The 24388-nt window shown below is 35.1% G+C and overlaps 1 protein-coding gene across 1 annotated transcript; it reads right to left on the bottom strand.

Moving 5' to 3' along the window:
* On the bottom strand, positions 1 to 1872 carry LOC119675335. Its single transcript, XM_038086526.1, has one exon. It carries the CDS (start codon positions 1870 to 1872, stop codon positions 1 to 3), a length of 1872 nt encoding a protein of 623 aa, XP_037942454.1.
* Between the last annotated feature and the right edge of the window lie 22516 nt (positions 1873 to 24388).

Here is a 24388-nt window from a genome sequence, read left to right as displayed (position 1 = left end):
TCATTTGGTGTTGTATTGAAGATTTTCTAAATCTAAATTGACTTCTAGGTCATCGTGTGGAATTCCTTGTAGCAAACTTGGATGATTTGCGCACCATTTTCGCAATTTAAAACCGCTTGCTGTCAGTATTTTGTTTAATGGACTCTGAGTTTCCAACAATGTTCTCAGACTATCTGCCCCGTGTAAACAGTCATCTACATAGAAGTTTTGTTTGAGAGCAGATGCACCTAATGGATAATTTTGCATATTGTCATCAGCTAAAACTTGCAAACATTTGGTTGCTAGATACGGTGCTGATCTAGTACCATATGTTACTGTGTTGAGTTCAAAGTACCTTATAGGTTGACTTGGTTCATTTCTCCAAACTATAAGCTGACATTGTCTGTCTTCTGGATGTACAAGTATTTGTTGGTACATCTTTTCAATGTCTGTTGTAAACACATAACGAGGAAGACGGAATCGTAATAAAATAGACAGTAATTCACTTTGAACAGTTGGTCCGGTGTGTAGTAAATCATTGAGAGATTGCCCTGATGTTGTTTTGGATGATGCATCAAATACCACACGTAACTTAGTGGTGGTACTGTCGGGTTTAAGCACACAATGGTGTGGTATAAAGTAATGTGGTGACATAATCCTTTCAATATCTATTTCGGTCATATGTCCCAATTTTTCATATTCATCTAAAAACTCTACATATTGTCGTTTGAGATGACTATCCTTTGAAAGTCTACGCTCTAGTGCTAGAAATCTATTTGTAGCAATGTCTTTCGAATCTCCCAAAGCGAATCTGTCATTTATAAAAGGAAGACGTACGATGAATCGTCCTGTAACATTCTGATATGTAGTTTGAGTGAATTGAGCTTCACATTGTTGCTCTGCTATTGACAAGACCTTTGAGTGAGTATCAACTTCTTCAACCTTCCAGAGTTGTTCTATTGCATTTTCTAAACTATCTTCTGATGCTATTCCACATGTTGCAATCATTGTGTTAGCATTTTCGACTTTTCCAGATACGATCCATCCGAGCACAGTGTTCTGTAGAATTGGTAATTCCCTTGAAAGTTGTATTTGACCAGGACTTAGGAGTTGATGATAAAATTCTGCTCCAAGCAACATATCAATTTTGTCAGACTTATAGAATGTAGGATCTGCTAATTGGATGTTATTGGGCAGATTCCAATTTGAAATTTGTAAGTGTTGCAATGGTTGATTGGACACAATTTTTGGCAACACAAATGCTTCAAGTATTGTTTTGTAATCGGTCACTTTTGATTGCACAGAAAGTGTTGTACGACTTTTAGAACTCAATTTACCTATCCCTATGCCTTCGATGCAAATCGAACTAGAGCTTACTTGCAGCCCCAATCTGGATGCCAATCGTTCAGTCACAATATTTATTTGTGAACCTGAATCCAGTACTGCTCTGCACTCGACTGTTCTTCCATTAGAGTTGGAGGCTAAAAGTTTTGCTGTTCCTAAAAGAACGCAACTGGTATGACCATGATTGATGGATGACATTAGAGTTGTTTGTGCAAGTGGCCTTGAAGTGTTTTCAACTGACGTATGATTTGATGATTGAACTGGGTGTCTATTTTGATGCAACAGTGTATTATGTCTTCTTTGGCATATAGTACAACCCCTGCTGGAGCATTGTAATGCCATATGACCAGGTTTCATGCAGTTTGTGCACAATTTATGACGTTTTAGTAAATCGTACTTCTGTTGTATGGATTTACGTTTGAAAGTTTCACATGAAAATAATTGATGACTTCTATTGCAAGTAATACATTTTGATCCTGAGTCTGTAGCTGCAAGTGCTACTGCTGGATGTCGTGGTTTGTGACTTTGTTTGTGGTTCCCATTCGTCATTGATTCGAATGCCTGAAATCTTCCTTCTAGGAACCGCAATAATTCTTTTAATGAAATTATTCTTCGGCTGTCTTCCAACGATTACTCGAATGCTGTATGTGAAGCTTTGTCTAGCTTTCTAATAATTACGTGAACCATTATGGCGTCCCAAGATTTAACATCAATACCTTGAGCTGCTAATCCATAATAACATTCTTTTGTAACATCATGTATGCCCTTAAGACTGCTTGATGATTCAATTGTTATATTTGGTTGTGATAACAATTTATTTAGTAATGCTGTCACCAAGAGTCGTTTGTTGTCATACCGATTTGACAGAATATCCCAAGCTATATTGTAATTTTGCTCAGAAATTGGCAGATGCCGTATGAGGGCTTTTGGCTCACCCGCCAAATTTGTAGATAGATGGAACATTTTGTGGGCTGCGCTTATTGATTGATCATGGATCAATTGTTGAAACAAATCTCTAAATTCAATCCATTTCAAATAGTCTCCATCAAATGTTGGTAAAACTATTTTTGGAAGTCTGATTTGTTGAGTTGCTGCAGGCCCCTCTGACGTCAATCCTTCAGTTGGTTGACTGTGTTGTTTTTAATATATCAACGCGTTTTGGGCATCTTTATCCGTTGCATAGTATTGATCCCAAGTGTATCCGACGATGTCTTCTGCGTCGGCTGATGACCATATTTCATCATTGTTATCCCTCAGATCCTTCTGATATTTTTCTATCAGAGAATATTTCAGATCATAATAACTAGGATGATGTTTTATGGTAATTTCCTCATAAATTTCATCTATACTTGCGCGTAATGCATGCATTAATGAGGATTGCCTTTTGATGTTTCGCATGAGCGATGTAGCTTTGTTTGACCCTCTTGGGCTTACTACTGGCTTCCCGTCCTGTGGTTTCAGGAGTAGCCTTGATTTCTCCAACTTGAATCTTTCATCATATTTGGTTACTAGATTGGAGATTTTTTCAAAGTAACCTGTACTGAAATACTCGTGTTCGAGTTCAGGTTGTGGCAATGCTTTGATTTCAGCATCATTTATTTCAAAATCATTCCATAGGGAATGTAGCTTCTTGAGTCGTTCTTCATAATATGTAGTATCCTGCTTGCGGGTACTAGAATCCTTTTTAAAATTCGTTATCAGTCGCTCAATCTCTGTACCGAGCTCTGACTGCTTCTTTAATAACGCATCCGTGGCGATGTTTGAATTTTCGGTCCGAAAATTCCGATGAATAAATACTTCAGCTGGTTAATGAGTAGACCTTTTGTGTAGGTAATTGATTCCTTCGATATGTATTTTGACAGAATGAAAGCTGATATTTTATCAACAATCACGTCGGGGTCACCAAAAAATGTACGCTACTTGGTGCTAACCCAGATCCTTAATCTGTGTTAGCTTGGTAGCCAATTTTTATGTGTAAAGTAGTTTGAGCACTTGTAACCCAAACTACTTGTATTTTCTATGTTGATTAGTTTGAGCACTTGAAACCCAAACTAATCGATGCGAGAAAGTAAGAAAGTTATAATTGATTTTTCTTTTCCTTCTGAACTTTATAAAAATTATTTCTTATATTTATACAAAAATTATTTTATAAAAAAGCTATTAAATTATGCATTAATTAACAATAAATATTAATGCATAATTCACAAATAAATAAATTTGCCTACGCTGTGCTGACATAATTATAGGCCAACATATTACACACTTTCTTCAGTGAATTGACCAACAAGCAAAGCTGATAATGCAAAATTGCACTTTTCGTTGGTCAATGACTGGTCGCAGTGTTGGCCCAAATAATATGTAAACACATGTAAACAAACAACAAAAAAAAAACAAAAATATTAAATAATATTAAATGCAAACATAAACACCTCGTTTGGTATCAAACGGCTCGGAGAGGTATCATCGTCATTTTACATAGCCGTATAAGTTTTGCTGGGATACCAAATTCAGACATAGCGGCATAGAGTGTGCTTCTAGTCGTAGTGTCAAAAGCAGCTTTGAAGTCGACAAATAGGTGGTGTGTGTCGATTTGTTTTTCTTGAGTCTTCTCCAGGATTTGACGCACTGTGAATATCTGGTCTAGAGTGGATTTGCCAGGTCTGAAGCCACACTGATAAGGTCCAATCAGTTGGTTGACGATTGGCTTCAATCTTTCACATAGTACATTTGACAGAACCTTATATGCGATATTTAAAAGACTGATCCCGCGGTAGTTGGCGCAGTTTGCAGGATCACCTTTTTTGTAGATTGGGCAAAGCACACTTAAATTCCAATTGTTGGGCATGCATTCATCCGACTAAATGTTGCGAATTAGCTGTAGCATGCATTTTGATAGCTCTTCGCCACCAGCTTTAAACAGCTCAGCCGGTAAACCATCAGCGCCTGCAGGTTTGTTGTTTTTGAGCCGCGTTATAGCTGTTTTAACTTCATTATGATCGGAAGGCGGGACGATTATTTCATTGTCAACGATTGAAAATTCGGGATTATCTTCGCTTTCAGTCATATTGCTACTACCGCCATTTAGTAGTTTCGAGAAGTGATCCCTCCAAATATTAAGCATGCTTTGGACATCTATCACCAGATTACCGTTTTCATCTTTGCAGGAATTAGCTCCGGGTTTATAACCATTTGTCAGGCTTTTAATTTTTTGATAGAATTTTCGAGCCATATTCCTGTCGCCCAGCTTCTCAAGCTCTTCGTACTCACGTCTTTCTGTTTCCTTCTTTTTTCGCCTGAAAAGACGTTTCTCTTCCCTTCTCTTTTGCCGATATCGCTCTTTAACAGCGCGCGTCGCAACTGACCGCAGGGTGGCTTGATATGCTGCGTCTTTCTCTGCGGTAGCATTGCGACACTCTTGGTCGTACCAGATGTTTCTTTGTATACGGTGATAGCCGATCACCTCTTCTGCAGCGGTACGCATAGAGTTGGAGATGTGGTTCCATTGCGCGCATATATCGACTTCTTCAGATGAATTTTCCAGATATTGGGAGAGTCGAGTAGCGAAGTCATTAGCTGTCTGTTGTGATTGCACCTTTTCGACGTCTAGCTTTCACTGTACTTGTTCACGTACCTTTTTCATCGCACATAAACGTGTACGGGTCTTGGCTGCAACAAGGTAATGATCCGAGTCGATGTTGGCTCCTCGGGTAGTACGTACATCCAAGACACTGGAAGCATGCCTTCCGTCTATCATAACGTGATCAAGATCATGTGTTTTGATAAGGTGACAGCCATTTTGCCTTATATATGTTGAGATGCTGGAATCTGGTACTACTAACCACCATGTTTCTAGCCGCGGCGAAATCAATCAGCCTTCTTCCATTATCAGAAGTTTTCGTGTGAAGGCTGAACTTTCCGACAGTAACACCAAAGATACCTTCTTTACCCACCTTTGCGTTGAAGTCTCCAACAACGATTTTGATGTCATGATGGGGACAGCGTTCATATGCTTGTTCAAGCTGTTTATAGAAAATTTCCTTGGTGTCGTCATCTTTATCTTCCATCGGGGCATGCGCACATATTAGAGTGATGAAGAAAAATTTTGCCTTAATCCGGATTTTTGCGAGCCTTTCGTTTATAGGTGTAAACGTTAAGACCAAATTTCTCAGTTTTCGGCTTATCGCAAATCCGACTCCAAACTCGTGCTTTGTTGCATAGCAGCTGTAGTAGATGTCACAATGTTCTCGTTTAGAGCATCCTTGTCCCGTCCATCGCATTTCCTGGAGAGCGGTAATGTCAGCCTTATATTCCTTGAGGACATTAACCAGCTGTATAGATGCACCTTCTTTGTAAAGAGTTCGGACATTCCAGGTGCATATTTTTAAATCGTGTTCCTTAATATGTTTGCGTTTGTCGTCATCAGTAGATCGTTTCCTTATCCGAGGCTGCCTCTTCGTTTGCATTGAAAGAATTTTTTAAATGGTGGGTTCCAAGCCCGACGCATAAGCTCATATATCCCTGAGGTGGATTTCGCTGCACACATTAGTTCACCACGCACGGATGATTGTAGCTATCCAGAGGGGCCACGTTTCTTAAAGCTAACAATGGTTAAAATATAAAGATATTTTTTAGCTAGTGTATTATATTTTATATATGGAATTTGCTTATGAACGTATACACGCTTATAAGAAAAGGAACATAAACGTATTCTTGCTTATGCGATTAAGGACATAAACGTATTCACGCTTATAAAGAAGGAACATAAACGTATTCACGCCTACGCGATTAAGGACATAAACGTATTCAAGCTTATGAGGAAATATATATAATTTTATATAAAAAAATAAAAATAAAATAAAGATATTGTATACGCGATTTTTGATACTTAGCTGATTACGTTGCTTGCTGGAAGTCCTCCTGTGTGCTTCTGGTCACTTGGGATGTCGATCACACAGTCCGATGACTTCAAGTGTCGATTACTAAGTCTGATGACTCCAAGTGTGGATCACTAACTAATTCTTCTAAGTAAATGCGTCTTCTTATATACCCATCAGACCAAACTTTAACGTAGCGCAAATCTTAGTTTACAGCTGGTTTGCATTTTAACGTAGTTGCTGTTTTGTGCTTTCGCCGTAGTTAATATCCGCGCGCATCAATTTTTACACAAAATTCTTTGCATAAAAGCTCTTCACATTTCTTGTTTTGTTTGTTTTGCTTTTAAATCTGCTATCAACATTTAAACTCAGTGTCATTGCTTAATATTTATATTAATTGAAATTAAAATTAAGATTAAAAATATTAAAATTATTAATATAGTAAATAAATAATAAATAAATAAGTAAATAGTAAATAAATAAGGTGAGTTTAATATTCCTTGCATTTTAGATGTAATCTGAGGTTTAGTCATGTGGTGCAGTTACTTGTGGAGGGGGGGGGGGGTTTATGGTAAATTATTTACTTTTAATAATAACAAAAAAAATTAACCAGTTTTTTTTTGTTGCAGATATCCACTTCATACTGATTGTATATAGGTTGGAAATTAGTTAAAATTTCCATCCTTACAAACATAGAACAAAAATAATAATAAAACAATAACAAAAGTAACAATTATTAAAAACCATCACCAAATTTAATACAATAAATAACAACAGAACAATAATAAAAACTTGTAAACAAAACACCGTTGCATTCACAAGTACAAAATAGCAGCATACATCACACTTCTCCGGTATAAAAAGCGAAGCAAAGTCATTCTCAAGACAGTCAGCATCACAGCAGGCTTGTGTTCACATCGCAATCTTAAGTGCTGCACAAAGCTAGAAAGAGAGACACATTTTTTCTTCAACACATTGCCGGGTGCATTAGAAATTAATATATCTACTCCAAATCCATTTCATGAAGAAGAATTTCACATTTCTTCAACACATTGTCGAGTGCGTTAGTAATTTATATTTCTAAGCCTGTCGAGCCATCATCACAAGCGTTCCACTGTTCCTAACAAATAAATTTTACTGTAGAACTGGATCTGGAGTCCGGCGAGCAAAACCTCGGCGAGAAAGGTTCGTTACAACGCTTCTATTTTATTGTAAACATAAGTTCAGTAGAACAAAGACTGGAAATGACGCTTGCAAATTGCAAGCCCAGCATTAATGTATCTTTTGTGAAACATAGCCTTTTATGGTAATGTTTAGAAGCGAAGCTGGAAGTGATGCTTAGATCTAAGGTTTAGTCATACGTTATTATTCTCATCACAAATCATGCAATAAAGAAGAATCAAACGAAACGGTTGTGTTTTATTTTTTATTAAAACAAAAATACAATTTGTAACTTACATGTATTTAAATATGTAATTTCTTTCTTCGTTTATTATCATTATACACTAAAGATGCTCTACGAGGTAGACCGAAATATTTATAATATAAATATAAATATGTAGACACACATATTAAAGAAATGTGTAGAAGAAACTAGACAAATATTTGATATGGTTGGACATGGTTTGACGACAGTAATATGTGTTATAAAAGCCGGAAAGGATGTTTGTCATGAGTTTTAGCGGACTAGTATTTTAGCTGTTGCTTTTAAAATTGTGAATTAACAGACTAGCACTTAAGTTGTTGCCGTATAAAATTATTTAAAAGTGAGATTTTTCATATTGTTCTTTATATGTAACGACACTATTGTTTTAATTTTTGAATTTTCGCGCCATGCAATTGGTAAATTATTTATTTTCACGCTGGCAACACTATTATACACATTCTGTCAAAGTTTAGCGCATATCGTACGATTAGTTTTTGTTTGGCGCCTATACAAAGAAGTCGAAAAATTTTCGTGTGGCGAATTTTATAATGAATCAAAAATTAGAACAACGTGCGTGCATCAAATTTTGTATCACAAATGGATTCAAGTGTCCCGAAACGTTAAAAATGTTAAAAAAGGTTTTCGGTGATTTGTGTGTTTCGCAACCATGAGTTTGCGAATGGTTTAAAGGTTCAAAGAAGGTCGTACAAGCTTGGACCATGATGAGATTCCTGACCGCCCAACAACATCTGTTACTGAAGAAAACATTGAATCGGCGAAGCAGATCGTGTTGGAAAATCATTGTGAACCGATTAGAGAGATTGCAGTGTTATTGGGCATCTCATATGGATCGGCCGAACACATTTTAACTGATGTTTTGGGTTTGAAACGCGTCGCTTCTCGGCTGGTGCCAAAAAAGCTAAATTTAATTAAAAAAAAACATCGTTATGATGTGGCCAAAGAGATGATTTCCAACGCAGATAGTGACCCCACATTCATCGAACGCATCATAATTGGTGTTGAGACATGGGTCTATGAATTTGACATGCCCACAACACAACAATCGACCGAATGGTGCTTTGAAGGAGAGCCGAAACCGAAAAGAGAACGCCAAAGTCGGTCCAAAATCACGGTTATGCTGACTGTTTTCTTCGATATTCGTGGTGTGGTGCACTATGAATTGCTTTCGGACGGTCAAACAGTCAAAATATATATAATATATTATTAGTTATTAATTTGTTCAATGTGTTTGTTTCATGGAAGATTTTTGTGTTTTGGTAATTTGTGCAGACGTTGTATTTATGCTCTCGAACACACATCACTCCTCTTGTTACTTCTAGTGGTAGGAGAAGACGTCGTTAGCTGGGAATTAGAATTTTATGCTGAGTTATTCAATACAAGATTACTAATCGAGATGTATGTAACTACCTAAACGTGATAAAAGGCTACTAGTCAAGATGAACCGTACCTTGAATATTACTACCTTTGAAAGTTTTCCAACAAGTTCCTATGCTTGTACAATGTGCGGTTTTTTTACTCAAACGACCGAAGCTTTTGTGTAGTGCCTCGGTACATTTGCCGTTGGTATTTTTGGTACTTGTTGTATTCTATGGCTGTTGTTCTCCTATGTGTAATTTCTACGTTTTGTGTTTTAGTGTGTTTTTGAATTCGCTGTGCTTTGTATTTTATTTAACAAATGCTTTCATACTTTGACGTTTCTTGTGTTTTTTATAAGCGTGTTTTTTTTAATTAGTGCAGGTGGTGGTGGTTTTAATATTTATATTTATTTAATATAATAAAATAAATATTAAATAAAAAATAAAATAAATATATAAATAGTGAATAAATACAGTATGTATATTCTTCACTTATTTAAATATATTTCCTAATTTATTGTTAATTGTAATTGAAATTTCAGATGTATTCATTATATTACCTATGCAGATGCGGTTTGGTACTTGTAAGTTCTTTAATATTAAATATATATGAAATTAAAGTAATCTATTTTATTTTAGATTATATGGAAATTCCACAGTGAGTGAAATCAAATTATGTGTTGAGTGTTAAACGTTTTTAATGTGATGTATCGTGTTGTTGTTATTACATGTTTATGTCAAAATTATGTAGTTTGGAAATATGTGAAAATTTCCATCCTTACAATATATAAATTTACAGTAAGCTTACAATAGGTAAAATTGGCACATAATCAAGATATGAAATTTACAATTTATTTTTAAATTATTACAATATTACAATAATATAAAATAAACAACTTATTCATAAATTTACAAACGTCTTACTTAATAAGGCCAAATATTTTCAGTAGTGCGCTGACAACCAAAGTGCTAATATTGCACTTTTGTCGATCGATGACCGAAACAAATAGCACGTGAATTGTGCAAGCAAATAATTATTACAAAATAAGCAGATATTAATAAATGATTTAACAAATGATTACAAAATATATTTATAAGCAAAATATATGAATAATAAATTTACTATAGAAAGATAATGATATAATAAATGTTGCTTAAATAATGCTTAACGTGTCCAACCGATGTAGATGATGATTGCAAATATTAATATGAGGACACCGTACTCAATAGAAGAGTGATGATAAGTGTGGTCTAGTGTAGGTTCAGCGAATTCAATGTTTTAGTTTGCTAACGTTTTCTGAATGCTATCTAAAATGTTTATTGAATGCATATCGTCCTTGGTGGAGTTTAGAAATTGTAACGTTGTTTCGAACCATTGTGGCATGTAACCAGCCAGATCCTGTTAATATGATTTGACTAATGTCATTGACACATACACTTGAAAACTTTGTTGCTGCAACTGGTCCAAATATCTATTGGTTTTCAAGTTTCATGTGTTAGATCCACACGGAGCTCGAAGATGAGCATCCTAAATCACAATTCAATGGGATTTCGTTATTTAATGCGTTCATTTCGCAAGCATATTTATCAGCTTTCTTGTTGTAAATTGTTTGAACATGTGGACACAAAAAAGTGTCATTTATTACTTTAACACGTGTTTGCAAAACATCATGTGATAGAATGAAGTATTTATCTTTGTGCGAATTTGTTGCTAATATCGAGCACTTCGTTTTTATGGACACAATAGTGCTGTTAATTATTGTTGGTATTGGTACAACATTAAACAGCTGAAATTGTTCTACACAGGTTAATAGTATTTTAATGTGGATACTATGTGATTCTTTGTGATGCCTCCTCTGGTGGCCATCACATTATATAACTATACCAAATCATCATGTGGTATTATTAGCTGAGTTTTGACTGGTAAATGGTTTCTTACTTGAGTGATTTCTTGTACTAGTTGAACTGATAAAACGAGCAATGTCAGCACATCGAGTATTTATAAATGGATTTGTTGCAGTTTTGCTGGAATCAAGGTCATTTGGATTGCAATGGATAACAGCGTCTGATGGCTCTTAACCTGGTTAACGATGGTCACAGTATTTTTGAGTTGTTTTATGACGTCATTAATGTGACATTCAAACTCTTCAAATTTGATGGTTTTTGATGTTTATTGTTGTATCAAAAATCGATGTCTGATTTTTTAGAAGATCTAATAAATGATTTTCATCACTGTGGACCTTGATGATTGTGTCTGATATATGGTTAGCATATACTGAGTCTAGCATTCCAAATAGTGAATGTGCTACATTAGGGTGGCGCAGAAAAACTATAATGCTATTTTAAAGAAGCACACCACCTAGGAATATGCCATTGAATAAAAAATGATATTCCCAAAGTTTTGGAGGAATAAGATTAAAAATGAATTTGCGCCCCTCGAGCAAAGTTAAGTTTTTAATACAAAAAATAGACATTTTTCAATTCAAGGTTAGTTTTTATCTTTGTTACTTCTTTCAACAACTATTAATATGTACTCATTTTATAGATAATTTAAATATCTTTCAATTAAAATATTGATGAGTAAAATCAGTCAAAAATTATTCGCGAAATACAGTAATTTGTGCTCTGTCTTCAATCTCATAACTTTTAACTGGCATGCACAATGCCATCGCAAATATTTACAAGAAATGGAAGAAATATAAATAAAAAATAAGAATAATAATTTTCTACTTAATAGTTTTTATAGATATTTTAGCAGATATGAAAATTTGGTCAAAACAAGAAATTTCTTTATAAGCAAGGAGAAAATGGTCGTTCAGGAAGTAGGACTGGAGTTAATATCCTTCTACCAAACGAATCAAGAGCAGCTAAAAGAAGAAGAGCGTATAAAACTTGAATATATTAAATCAAAAGATTATAACAGTACACAACTTATTTATATATTCAATAAAAGTATTTTTGTTCTTAAAGGTGATTAGAATTCGATGGATTTTAAATGGAATAAATTCGATGAAAAAATTTGTCTCATAATTGAAGCTGAATTTGTAGTCACAGTTCAACAAAATTGGAATAACGCAGATAGAGCGATTCAATTTAACACTCATAGGATAGTTTCTGCCCTTGACAAATGAAAGTTTTCATACAGGATCATGTTTTAAATCGTCGAACGATTCAACGATGCTGACAGAAGTATCGCGAGGAAATAGCAAATAAGACTAAAGAAGAGTTCCATATGAAAGCATATTTCAAACAACATACCATATATCTCTTTTTTGGTGGTTAGAAAACAAAGAATTTTAGAAAGAATTTTCTATTCTAGTTACTTGAAACTCATAAACTAATAGTACATTTTGCGGGAAATTCTTGCAAGCTCTAACTGGGTATGAGGGAGCAGTAAGGTTGCCTGTTATTGTTTCCAGAAATAATATTGAAAAACTGCTGAGAGTACCTGTATGTAACAACGGAAGTAGAAAAGCGATTGCTAATAAAGTTTATGAAAATTTAAGCAGTTGGTCGCTTTTGGAGATAGTCGAAGACAAGTGCTTCAATACTACAGCAACCAATAATGGTATAAACAAGGGATTATCTCATATCATGAGAAGACTCTTTGATAAGAGCTTTTGTATTTTTCATGTCGGTATCATATTTGTGAAATAATTTTATGGGAAGCATTTGAAACGAAATTTGGCAAGTCTAAGGCTCCACAAGTTAACATTTTTAATGACTTTCTGAATGCATGGGATTTAGGTAAATTCAGCGGACATGTCAAGAAAAATATTAAAGCCGAAAATTCCAAAGATGTCATTCATTTGTGCAATTTTCAATTTCGTCGCCTAGATGCGACTTCAAATTCTCGATGGATGGCGAAAGTCATGTGTGTACTAAAAATGGTTATTTTTAGAGGTCAATTTACATATAACTCGGGTGATTTGTATGAGATATAAGCATTTCTGTGATATGTGTGAAATTTTAGTTTAATTGGACGATTGGACGTTATCATTGACAAAGAAATTTTGAACACAGTCTTGATGGAAATGACCAATCATTTATGGTATTTAGCAAAAGAACTCATGGCCATGGCTTTCTTTGATATCACTGTTTCAGTTGAGGAGAAAGCAAAAGTGATTGCAAAACTTGGGCGCTCATCATTTAAATACCTTGAAAAAACTAAAAAGCTTAATCCCTCAGATATTAGAAATTTTTAAATTATTATAAATTTGAAATTTTTTGTAAATAATTAACTAAATCACAACATGTATTACAACATGCCAGCTAAAAGTTATGAAATATAAAACAGAGAACACTAATTATTGTGTTTTGCGAATAATTTTTAACCGATTTTGATCATCAATATCTTATTTAAAACGTGTTTGAATTATGTATCAAATGAGTGTGTACTAGTAGTTGTTTAAATAAGTAACAAAGATAAGAAATAACCTTGAATTGAAAAATTTCTATTTTTTGTACTGAAAACCCAACTTTGCTCGAGGGGCGCAAAGTCATTTTTAATCCTATTCCTCCAAAACTTTGGAAATATTATTTGTTTGGTCAATGGCATATTTTTAAGGGGTGCGCTTATTCAAAAATTATTTTTAATTTTCCCTCTTATAACGTGAGCCAACCTACATTCTCGATTATATCCAGTGCGGCTCTTTTTTTACGAATTGCGGTAATCATTCTATTATCGAAAGTTAATTCATCCCTTGCATGTTCAAAATATTTTAGTAACGCTGTGCAGCTTGAATTATGATTTAATTACCCGCATAAGTGTTTCCTCATTACTGAATGCTACCAGCTCCTGATGTATTGAGTTTAAGTCATAATAAACAATTGAATTCTAATAAGATGCTATCACTTTGACATGCCCGATCAGTTTGAAGTGCATTTTTTCAAGGTTATTGTATTTGATTTGAACAGGTGTCGTCAATATTAAGGGTAAAATCAATAATATCAACATTATGGTGGTAACATAGATGTATTACTTTTCTGATCTTGTTAGGTATTTCCAGTTTTAGTAAGTTGGTTCCTGGTTAATGGTTCTTTTGTTTATTCTGACAGATTGCTTCATCCAACGATAATAGAGGTGCTAATTTGTGAATTGACAAATTTCTCTGGATGTTTTTACATCTGCAATTCGGTTCACTACGTTAATTTCCTTGTATGTGTTTACAATTCTTCCCAGTGGCCAATATAACATAAGCACAATGACATCCTTGATGATCACCATTATTCCTGGCTGAGCATTTTCACAACGGGTTCTCATTTGTTTCTTTGTTGTAACTCAATCAAGTATTCTTAACTCCATTGGTTCCAAAATTTGTATTTTATGTGAGATACCAACTACCATATTATGATCAATCCTGGTGGAAGTTGATTTGAAGTCACATCTATTGTCGATGTCAGTGGTTTCCCAATCGGGAAAGTCCTAGTGTCATTGCGGTATAATCATTTGCGTTATTTGACAGCGGTGTCAATGAACGAGAGTTGAGGATTATATCTACTTCAATTACCACTATCTCAAACTCTTCAATAATTGCTTTGCTGATTTCACAGCAGCTTCCCAAAGTCCTCCGGAATAAGTTGTTCTTGGGGGTACTAAATTTAACTGAATTCCAAAATTTGCACATATCGTTATAATTTTTTCTTTTGACTCACAAGATGATCAGCTTTTGTTGCAAGGCAGCAAAATACCGCAAGGTACACTTGAATATATAATACAATAGTTGACCACAAAAACCGATACCAGAATGAAAAAAACGTCGGCAAGTTTCCCATAATTTGTTAATACAGTGTCGGCCTGGCTTTTTGATACCGATAACAATAGTGAACCATCGATCTTACCATGGATCGTCCTTGATTGGCCAAAACTTTTGTCGTACTCGTGCCAGCAGCGTCTGCGGTCCACAATGCAGTTTTTGTTTGTGAAAGTCTTACATTAATAACTTAACTAATGCATTATTGCAAGGCAATACTATTGCATGTTTTGCATTATAATTTAATAAAGATGTTTTCAACCTTCCGTTTACCCTTATTATCTCATTTATATTAATAAATGGTGCAAGTCCTTTTAAAACGTTATTTGGACTGACTGCATATAATTTTTAGCAATTTGAGCATCTAACGATCACAAATTCACACTTCTATAATTTAGGATGATGGAATTCGGTTTTCTTCAAGCTGTGCGTGGTAATGGCTGGTTGTAAATTGCTTACGTTGTAATGACCTTTCCAGCCCCTTACCACGGCCGGGCTATACTAAGGGTATACCAGGGTTCAGTACAAAAAAAAAACATATAGCTATATTAAATTAAGAATAAATAATTCAGAAGGATATCTCCAAAAAAACTAATTAAATAAATAACTAATAAAATAAATAACAGAGTTTATGTAATATATGCCTAATTATTACAAAAAAAAATTATTTCAAAAAAAAACTAATGATTAATAAAATAAATAATACAATTCATATAATATGATTTATATAGGTATTTATGTATACAAAATTCAATTTGATTGGCTTTTTCTTGTAAACACACTAGTTTCTCACTGATAAAAAAGGTTTTAATAGATGCTGTTCAAAATATCTTTCCTTCGGTGAAAATAATAATAATAAACATAATACATGGTTTGGAGTCACCAACTAATACGTGATTTGATTCTTTTGTTTAAATTTGTTTTCTTTTAGTTCTGTCTGCACTTCAGCTAGGTAGTTTCTTTCTGTTAAGTTTTAATTGTTCAAATTTTTATAAATTTATTTCCAATTTATTAGTGCACTAATTTAGTTCATTTGAAGTCTATTTTAAGTTGTAGTTCAATAGTAATTTTTTCTTAAATTCGAGAATGCGGCAAAGAACGAAAATTTTTACTTAACAACTTTGCGTCGCTTTCTATGAGAATTGTTACATATTTTTTTTTAACACGCTTGTATTAATTCTGACTATGCCGATTTTTCCTTTTTTTGAAATTATTTTATTTTTGATTTAACTGATTTCCTATGTTTAATTTCCAACGTTCATATTGTTGCATAAATTAGTTACTTATTTCGTGTATATTCTTTCATTTATAACATAAAAAGGGAAAAAAAATGTTCCTTATATTATTTGCACTTCACTTTTTATTTTTACCAAGAGGACAAAATTTACGCCGCGGGTATCAAACGTACTGCTTAAAAACCACGAGACTGTTTCCCCCGACTGCCGCTTCTATTTTTTATCACTACTTGAAGTAGCCTTTATCAGTTAGCCATTTTTGCGGTTAATCCACTAAATCTTTCCAATCACCAGATGCCGGTTGTTTTACTTCCAGACTTCTGCAAGCTTCCAATTACTTTGTTATTGATTCTTCTTTTCTCTCACCTTGCGATGTTTAAGCTGCACTCTCAGCTTTTTTCTATTTCCCGCTGCAAATATTGGCGATCAAAATGAAAATGTAAACACAAGTCAAAATGTCATTTCACTCGTTGTTATTTTTGTTCTGATTATTTTATAAATGTGTTCGTCTGACAGTGTTTAATATTTTTTTTATTTATTTATCAAAACAAAGATGAATATAGAAAATACATATTAAGAAGCTGTGTTAAGTCACATACATAAAATATGTATGCCTATACACTTCAATTGCTTATTTTCAACTTTTAAAATATTTAATAATAAATTATTTAATTCTATTATTTAAGAATATATTTTATTTATAACATTTCTATACAAAAGATGAAGTTTTAAGTTTTTTTTTTTTTTTCACTATACCAATAATTTAATAATATTACAATGTTAATTAGAATGTACCATTTAAAAGTGTTTCCTTTTTATAGCCACTCTGTTGTTGTTGTTGGTTCTGCTTATTTGACGACGCGGCTGTTGTTGATTTGGTGATAATTGCTGTTGTTGTTGCTGGTATTTGGTTCTGTTGCAGTGAAGCGCGTTAGTTTCCAACAAAATTCCAAATTAAACTTTGTTTTAAAAGTTTTATTCTGTTTATAGTTTATTTAAAGTAAACACAATTTACACTTTGATTTTTGCGTCTTTAAATATAAAATTAAATTAATATTAAATTAATGTTTAATTTTCTGCTGCTGCAGTCCGTTGAGCTTTGAAGTCCAAAAGCTTTTTTTTTTTTATTTTATTATATTTTGATAATTGCACTTTAATATTTTTGCACTCTTGTTTTTCTTTATATCTCTCTTGTTTTTTATTTTAGACTACTAGAGTAAGACCAAAGTAAAATATTAGTTCTCTTAGAAACTTTACTTCTCTTAACTTTTCTTACAAAAACTTAACTTTGCCTAAGTGAAAACCACGTTTTTTCTTTGCGCTTTTGCTGTTGAACGCATGGTTGTTCTCGTTTTTCTTTTTTTTTTTTTTAAAAAACCAATTCCAATGTTTTTTAACAAAATTGTTAATATACATAATCCACTATAGGCATACATATTTTATGTATGTGACTTAACATTTTTGGCGCAGCCGGTAGGATCACATTTTTTTCAAAATGTGAACGGAAGTGAAAACAATATTAGAAAAAATGTGTTCTTGATAATTGAACGATATTACTTTTTTTTATATATAAAACCTTACGAATTTAAAAATTTGAACAAATTTTATAAAATATTGTATAATATTGTATGTATAATATTGAAAATCACATTTTTACAAAGTGTGAACGGAAGTGAAAATAAGAAGGAAAAATGTGTTCTTAATAATGGTACGGTATTTTTTTTGAAAATTTGAACGTTAAAACTTTTGTCACATTAAATAAAAGAAATCGTGGTTATAATTAATAAACTTAATTACATTGCAAATATAGAAAATTTTTGTAAAAAAAAAATAAATAAAACAAAAAATCGAAAGTGGATTATGTATATTAACAATTTTGTTAAAAAACATTGGAATTGGTTTAAAAAAAAAAAAAAGAAAAACGAGAACAACCATGCGTTCAACAGCAAAAGCGCAAAGAAAAAACGTGGTTTTCACTTAGGCAAAGTTAAGTTTTTGTAAGAAAAGTTAAGAGAAGTAAAGTTTCTAAGAGAACTAATATTTTACTTTGGCCTTACTCTAGCAGTCTAAAATAAAAAACAAGAGAGATATAAAGAAAAACAAGAGTGCAAAAACATTAAAGTGCAATTATCAAAATATAATAAAATAAAAAAAAAAAAAAGCTTTTGGACTTCAAAGCTCAACGGACGGCAGCAGCAGAAAATTAAACATTAATTTAATATTAATTTAATTTTATATTTAAAGACGCAAAAATCAAAGTGTAAATTGTGTTTACTTTAAATAAACTATAAACAGAATAAAACTTTTAAAACAAAGTTTAATTTGGAATTTTGTTGGAAACTAACGCGCTTCACTGCAACAGAACCAAATACCAGCAACAACAACAGCAATTATCACCAAATCAACAACAGCCGCGTCGTCAAATAAGCAGAACCAACAACAACAACAGAGTGGCTATAAAAAGGAAACACTTTTAAATGGTACATTCTAATTAACATTGTAATATTATTAAATTATTGGTATAGTTAAAAAAAAAAAAAAACGGAAAACTTCATCTTTTGTATAAAATACTTTAATTGTAGCACAGTATGTATGCTGGAAATCATTAATAATTGGTTAATTATATTAATTATATTTTTATATATTTTATATAATTAGAATACATTTTCAATTTGTTTAGGAGAATTCGCTAAAAAGTAATTTTTTTTTCTCTCTGTGTTGTTTATACTGAGGAAAATTTTTTTTTTAAAGTTTCGTGTTGTTAAATTTGAAACTTATGGATTTTGCATGAATTATGTTGGGAAAAATTCATATAATAAAGTAATAAATTCCTGACAGGAAAAAATTATTTTATTTACAACATTATTTTGTAGCAACTTTTTCAATTAAAATTTCAATTAAAAATGTTCAAAGTATTTATTTAATCAGATATAGAATTTGATATTGGATTCTTTTTTCTCTCTCAATATATATAAGTTATATATTATATAGACGTGCTTACATATATTACATATTTATGCGTAGATATTTATATATATGTTAATAATAGTAAAAACTTGTTTTTATACAAAATTTTGAAGTATTAAAAGGAAATGAAGTTGCAATAGTTATAATATTAGAAAAAGAATCCTAATATATATGTCTATAAAATTTTTACTCTAGGTTTAGTTTCAGTGTATTTGAATCACATAATTGATTTGTTTAGTTCTTTCTAGTCGGCTATTATAATTTTTAATAAGTAATTTGAGATTTAAGAGGACATATAGGTTTAGATATAAAATACGCTATAAAAAAAAAAAAAATTAGATTTAGAGTTTCTCATTGTTAGTTTTACACAACATTACTACGGTTCCATGTGTTTCCATATAGGAAATATTGAAATGGAAATAAATATTGTTAGGCACTAACATAGAAGGTTAAAAAGTGAAGTCATATAAGATTCCAAAAGATATTAAAATATATTAAAAGACGTAGGGAAAAACGAAGAGGATATTTCAAAAATACTTGCAAGCGATATCGCAGGGGGTGACTCGCCAATCGTGGAACGCGCGTTGAAAAAGAGAGGCTATTCAGAGAAGGAGATACAGAGCTTATTGGAGGCAAACGGGAAGGAGAATTGTTTCAGCCGTTGGCGCGAGCAAATTAAGAAATTGCAACGAAAACTAGAAGTTGATAATTGTGATAATATTGGGGCTCCATCAATGCAGATGGAGGGAGAGTCTAGGCAAAGTGAAAAAAAAACGCCGCTAGTCGCAATGTCATCAATTGTGTCAATTGTGGATATGGTAAACAAAGTGGTACCATATTTTGCGGGTGGCAATGGCTCCGACGTGCGATCAGAGGTCTACAAGTTTGTGGCGGGTTGCGAGTTGGCTCAACAGGCACTGCCACACACAGACTCTCTTAGTCTAACAACCTGTATTAAACAAAGACTGGTAGGGTCAGCTTATGAAAGTATAGGAGGGAAGAGTTTCACGTCAGTAAATGATTTGTGTATGGCCGTTAAGAAAGCGTACCTAAAAAGACGATCTTTAGAGCAGATTCGTAATGATTTTAATCGATGCGTTCAGCGCACTACAGAATCTGTAACGTCTTTTGGGTCACGAATAGAGTCGTTACTGATCGAAGCAGAAGATATAATAAACGCACAATGGTCCGCGGATAAAACAGTGTCACAGGTGGCCGAATATCGGCGTTTAGCTAACAGATGTTTCATTAAAGGGTTGAAGGACAAAAACTTGAGACATAGGTTCGTCGGTGCGGAGGATGGCGAGTTATGTCAACTTATAGAGATTGGGGAGTCAGCGGAAGATTTGTTTGGGGATAACGTGGTGAATGTTAATGTATCCAGTGAGGACCATAAGGTGGTATTAAAGTGTAATTTTTGTGGAGTAGGAGGGCATGGATGGGCAGATTGCTCCATAAGGCGAAACACACCGTACTGTACACTATGTGGGAAGTATGGACATGAACAAGGGCCTGAGTGCAGAGAAAGTGGTGAGATTAAGTCTAATGGTACAGTTGGGCAAAGCAAGGCTTGTAGTTATTGCAATAAGTCAGGACACGTTGCAGACGATTGTTTTAAAAGGCTCGAAACCTTGTTTTGTCAGGTGTGTAGAGTGAGGGGGCACAACATGAATAGGTTTTGTTGCGATAACCCGGATAGGTTCGTAACCCAGACAGGGAGAGACAGGGGAGCCCAAGGCAGATATGTGGCAATGTCTCAGGTCAAGTGTTTTAAATGCAGCCAGGTAGGGCATATGGCTAGAGACTGTGGAGGGGAACCACCCAGTTCGGGAAACGCAAACCGTCCCAGTCTAGGCCGATAGACTGGGATACCGGATGCGACCCCTGTAAAATTCGGCCAGACATCGGTTGTGGAAAAGAGAATTTTTTCAAGGAACCAAGAAATAAAGTATGGAGGCAAAAAACTAAAGGAGAGACAGCGGTTATATTGGATAAAATAAATTTACACAGGAGTTCGAGGAGAACATATACATTACCACTAAATTTTAAAAGGGTCGTTAAACAGGTTTGGACGGAAGGTAAACACATGTTAGGGATTTTAATATGTATGACATTTTATACAATTGCTCGGGCTGTAAAGGATATATGGGCAAAGACGTACATATATGCAAGAGTCGGTGACGAAGCTAATTCACGAAGTAAGAGTGATAAGGGAATTAACTTTAATGCGTACTCAAGGTCTTCGCAGCACTGCGACGAGGCTTATATAGAATTTCCATGTGATGTAGCGAGAGGGAAGAAATTACTCCTATTGGTGGATTCGGGATCGGATACCAGTTTGGTTAAATCCGAAGCTTTGGCGGTAGAGGAAGGAATAGATAGAACACAGCGGAAAGAGCTCGTAGGAGCATTTGGAGGAAGAATTATGACAGAGGGGACGGTGATCGCTACAAGTAATTACGAACCAGGTCTACAGTTAAATCTACATGTCGTGCCGGAGGGGAGTGAGATACCGGCAGACGGGTTGCTGGGTAGAGATGAATTGTGGAATCGGTCAATGATTGATACGCGAGCTAAATCGTTAAGTTTTTTTCATAATCAGACCAGAATAACGACTTTACCGCTTATAAAAAATGGAGTTGAGAGTGGGATTTGTATTGCAGAGGCAGTGACAATCCCTCCCAGATCCACAATGATAGTGCGAGTCAAAGCAGATATTCCGGACGGAGATATGGTGGTTGACAAAGCGGAAATTCTTCCTCAAGTCTACATTGGAGGTACGTTAACTACTTTCAGGGAGGGGGTTGGTGTAGTACATGTCCTGAACGGGAATGAATACCAGGTGCGATTGGGGTTGGAACATGGTTCGAGGGCCTGGAGACTGGAGGATTGGAGCCTGGTAAATAATGAAGCTACCCTGGTAGGAGAAATACGTACTAGCAAGGCTAACCTGCGGCCCCATCGTGGTGAATCAGGGCGACTTCAGCAGATATTTGATGAAATTGGCTTTAGTAGCTATTTTAATCCAGAAGAAAGGGAGTCGCTAGAGGGTATAGTCAGGGAATTTCTGGAAGTATTTCACCTGGAAGGCGAGGACCTCTCTTATACTACGGTGTTGAACCACAAAATACCGATGGGTCCTGGAACAGTTCCAGTAAATACTAAGCAATACAGGCTTCCCGAGGCCCACAAAAATGAAATAAAGAGGCAAGTAGACGAGATGTTGGAGAAGGGAATTGTAGCTCCGAGTATTTCACCATGGAACTCGCCCATCCTACTGGTGCCTAAGAAAGGCGACCAAGACGGCAACCAGAAGTGGAGACTGGTCGTTGATTTCCGGAGAATAAATGAGAGAACCCAAAAACAGGTGTTCCCTATTCCCAGGATAGACGAAATATTGGATCAGCTGGGGAGTTGGAGGTACTTCAGCACTTTAGACTTGGCTAGCGGTTACCATCAAGTATTAGTGGACTCCAGGGACCGGGAGAAAACGGCTTTTAGTACACAAACAGGTCATTATGAATTTGTTCGTATGCCGTTTGGTCTTTCGGGGGCCCCCGCGACTTTTCAGCGGATAATGAACAGCATTTTGACAGGCCTCCAAGGTATGGACTGTTTTATGTACCTAGATGATATCGTTATTCATGGACGGAATTTGATAGAGCACGAAGAGCGGCTACGGAGGGTATTCGGTGTACTCAGGAAACATAGGTTAAAGCTACAAACTGGGAAGTGCCAATTTTTGAGACGGGAAGTGGTTTACTTGGGACATAAGTGTTCAGAAAGGGGGGTTGAACCTGACCCAGAAAAGGTAAAATGTGTTCAAGATATACCCGCACCAAAAAACGTAAAGGAGTTACAAGCTTTCCTTGGTCTAATTAATTATTATAGGAAATTCATACCAAGAGCATCTGAAATATCTCTTCCGTTAAATCATTTATTACGGATGAATGTCAAATTCCAGTGGTCCGAACAATGTGAAGTCGCGATGAAACAACTTAAGGCTGCGGTAACTAATCCCCCAGTACTTCAGTTTCCGGATTTCTCCCTACCTTTTAATCTGACAACAGACGCAAGTAATGCTGCGCTAGGTGCGGTATTATCACAAGGGGAATTAAGCAAGGACTTACCAGTGTACTACGCAAGTCGTGCATTGAATCCGGCCGAGAGGAGGTATTCTACCATTGAAAAAGAATACCTAGCGATAGTATGGGCGGCTAGAAATTTTCGCTCGCACCTTTTGGGTAGGCATTTTAAGGTTTACACTGATCATAAACCTTTGAGAGGCATGGCTAATCTAAAGGATCAAGGTTCGAGATTAGGGAGATTTAGTTTAAAATTGCTTGAATTCGATTTCGAAATTCGTTATAAGCCGGGGAAGTCAAATCAAAATGCAGATGCGCTAAGCAGGATTCCGGGAGAGTTTGCGGTAACAACAAGGGCACAGATGAAGAGTACAGAGGAAAATAACCCAAGGTCGATCAATCCACCAATAGAGGACTCTGTAGGGGGTGGAGATGAGGCCATTTTTTTAACGGACCCAGAGGAAATACAAAGAGTGTTGAAGCAATTTCATGATACGGTGGTAGGGGGCCACCAGGGGGCGGTGCGAACGTATTTCCGAATTCGCCGTCAATTCAAGTGGACGGGAATGCAGCGGAAAATTAAGGATTTCGTGGGAGCGTGTTCAACTCTAGCGCTTAAACAAGAGCGCTAGAGTTGAACGTATGCCAATGGTAATTACGGATACGCCACATCGACCATTCGATAAAGTTTATATGGATTTAGTGGGGCCGTTGCCTCAGACTGCTGGAGGCAATAAGTGGATTGCAACATTTCAAGATGACTTCTCCAAGTATATGTGCTGTGTAGCGCTGCCAAACGCAGAAGCAGAGACAGTGGCTAGGGCATATTTCAATGAAATCGTCTCACGGCTCCAAATTCCCCGTACATTAGTGACGGACAACGGTGCGAATTTTACCTCCAAAATGTTTAGGGCAACATGCAAATTATTGGGCACTAAGAAATTGTTTACGACGCCATACCACCCGCAGGCCAATGGATCTTTGGAGAGAAGTCACAGACCCCTCGCAGAATTTCTGAGGAGCTTCGTAGCAGAGGATGGAACGAATTGGGATGAATGGCTCCATCATGCCATGCATGTCCACAACAATCACATACACTCAGCTACCAGACAAACGCCCACAAGAATTCTTTTCGGATTTGAGTTTGAGATGCCAGTCTCATTAAAAAGGAAACCCTCTCCTTTGTATAACATTGACGACTACACTCAAATTTTAAAATATCAAATACAGCGGACCCATGAGCTAGCTAGAACTCACACTATGGCAGCGAAACAGAGATCTAAAGGATATTATGACCAGGGAACCAAGGAGAGGTTGTTCCAAGTGGGGGATATGGTCTGGTTAAGAAA

The sequence above is a fragment of the Teleopsis dalmanni genome, chromosome 2, assembly GCF_002237135.1.
Source record: "Teleopsis dalmanni isolate 2A chromosome 2, ASM223713v2, whole genome shotgun sequence".
In the NCBI taxonomy this organism is placed as follows: domain Eukaryota; kingdom Metazoa; phylum Arthropoda; class Insecta; order Diptera; family Diopsidae; genus Teleopsis; species Teleopsis dalmanni.
Note: the sequence above shows the minus strand (reverse complement) of the source record. Positions and strands in the feature narration are given on the sequence as shown.

Bases quoted from the DNA above. Each gene is read 5' to 3' on its own strand.
- LOC119675335 (XM_038086526.1), bottom strand. From the start codon at position 1,872: ATGACGAATGGGAACCACAAACAAAGTCACAAACCACGACATCCAGCA.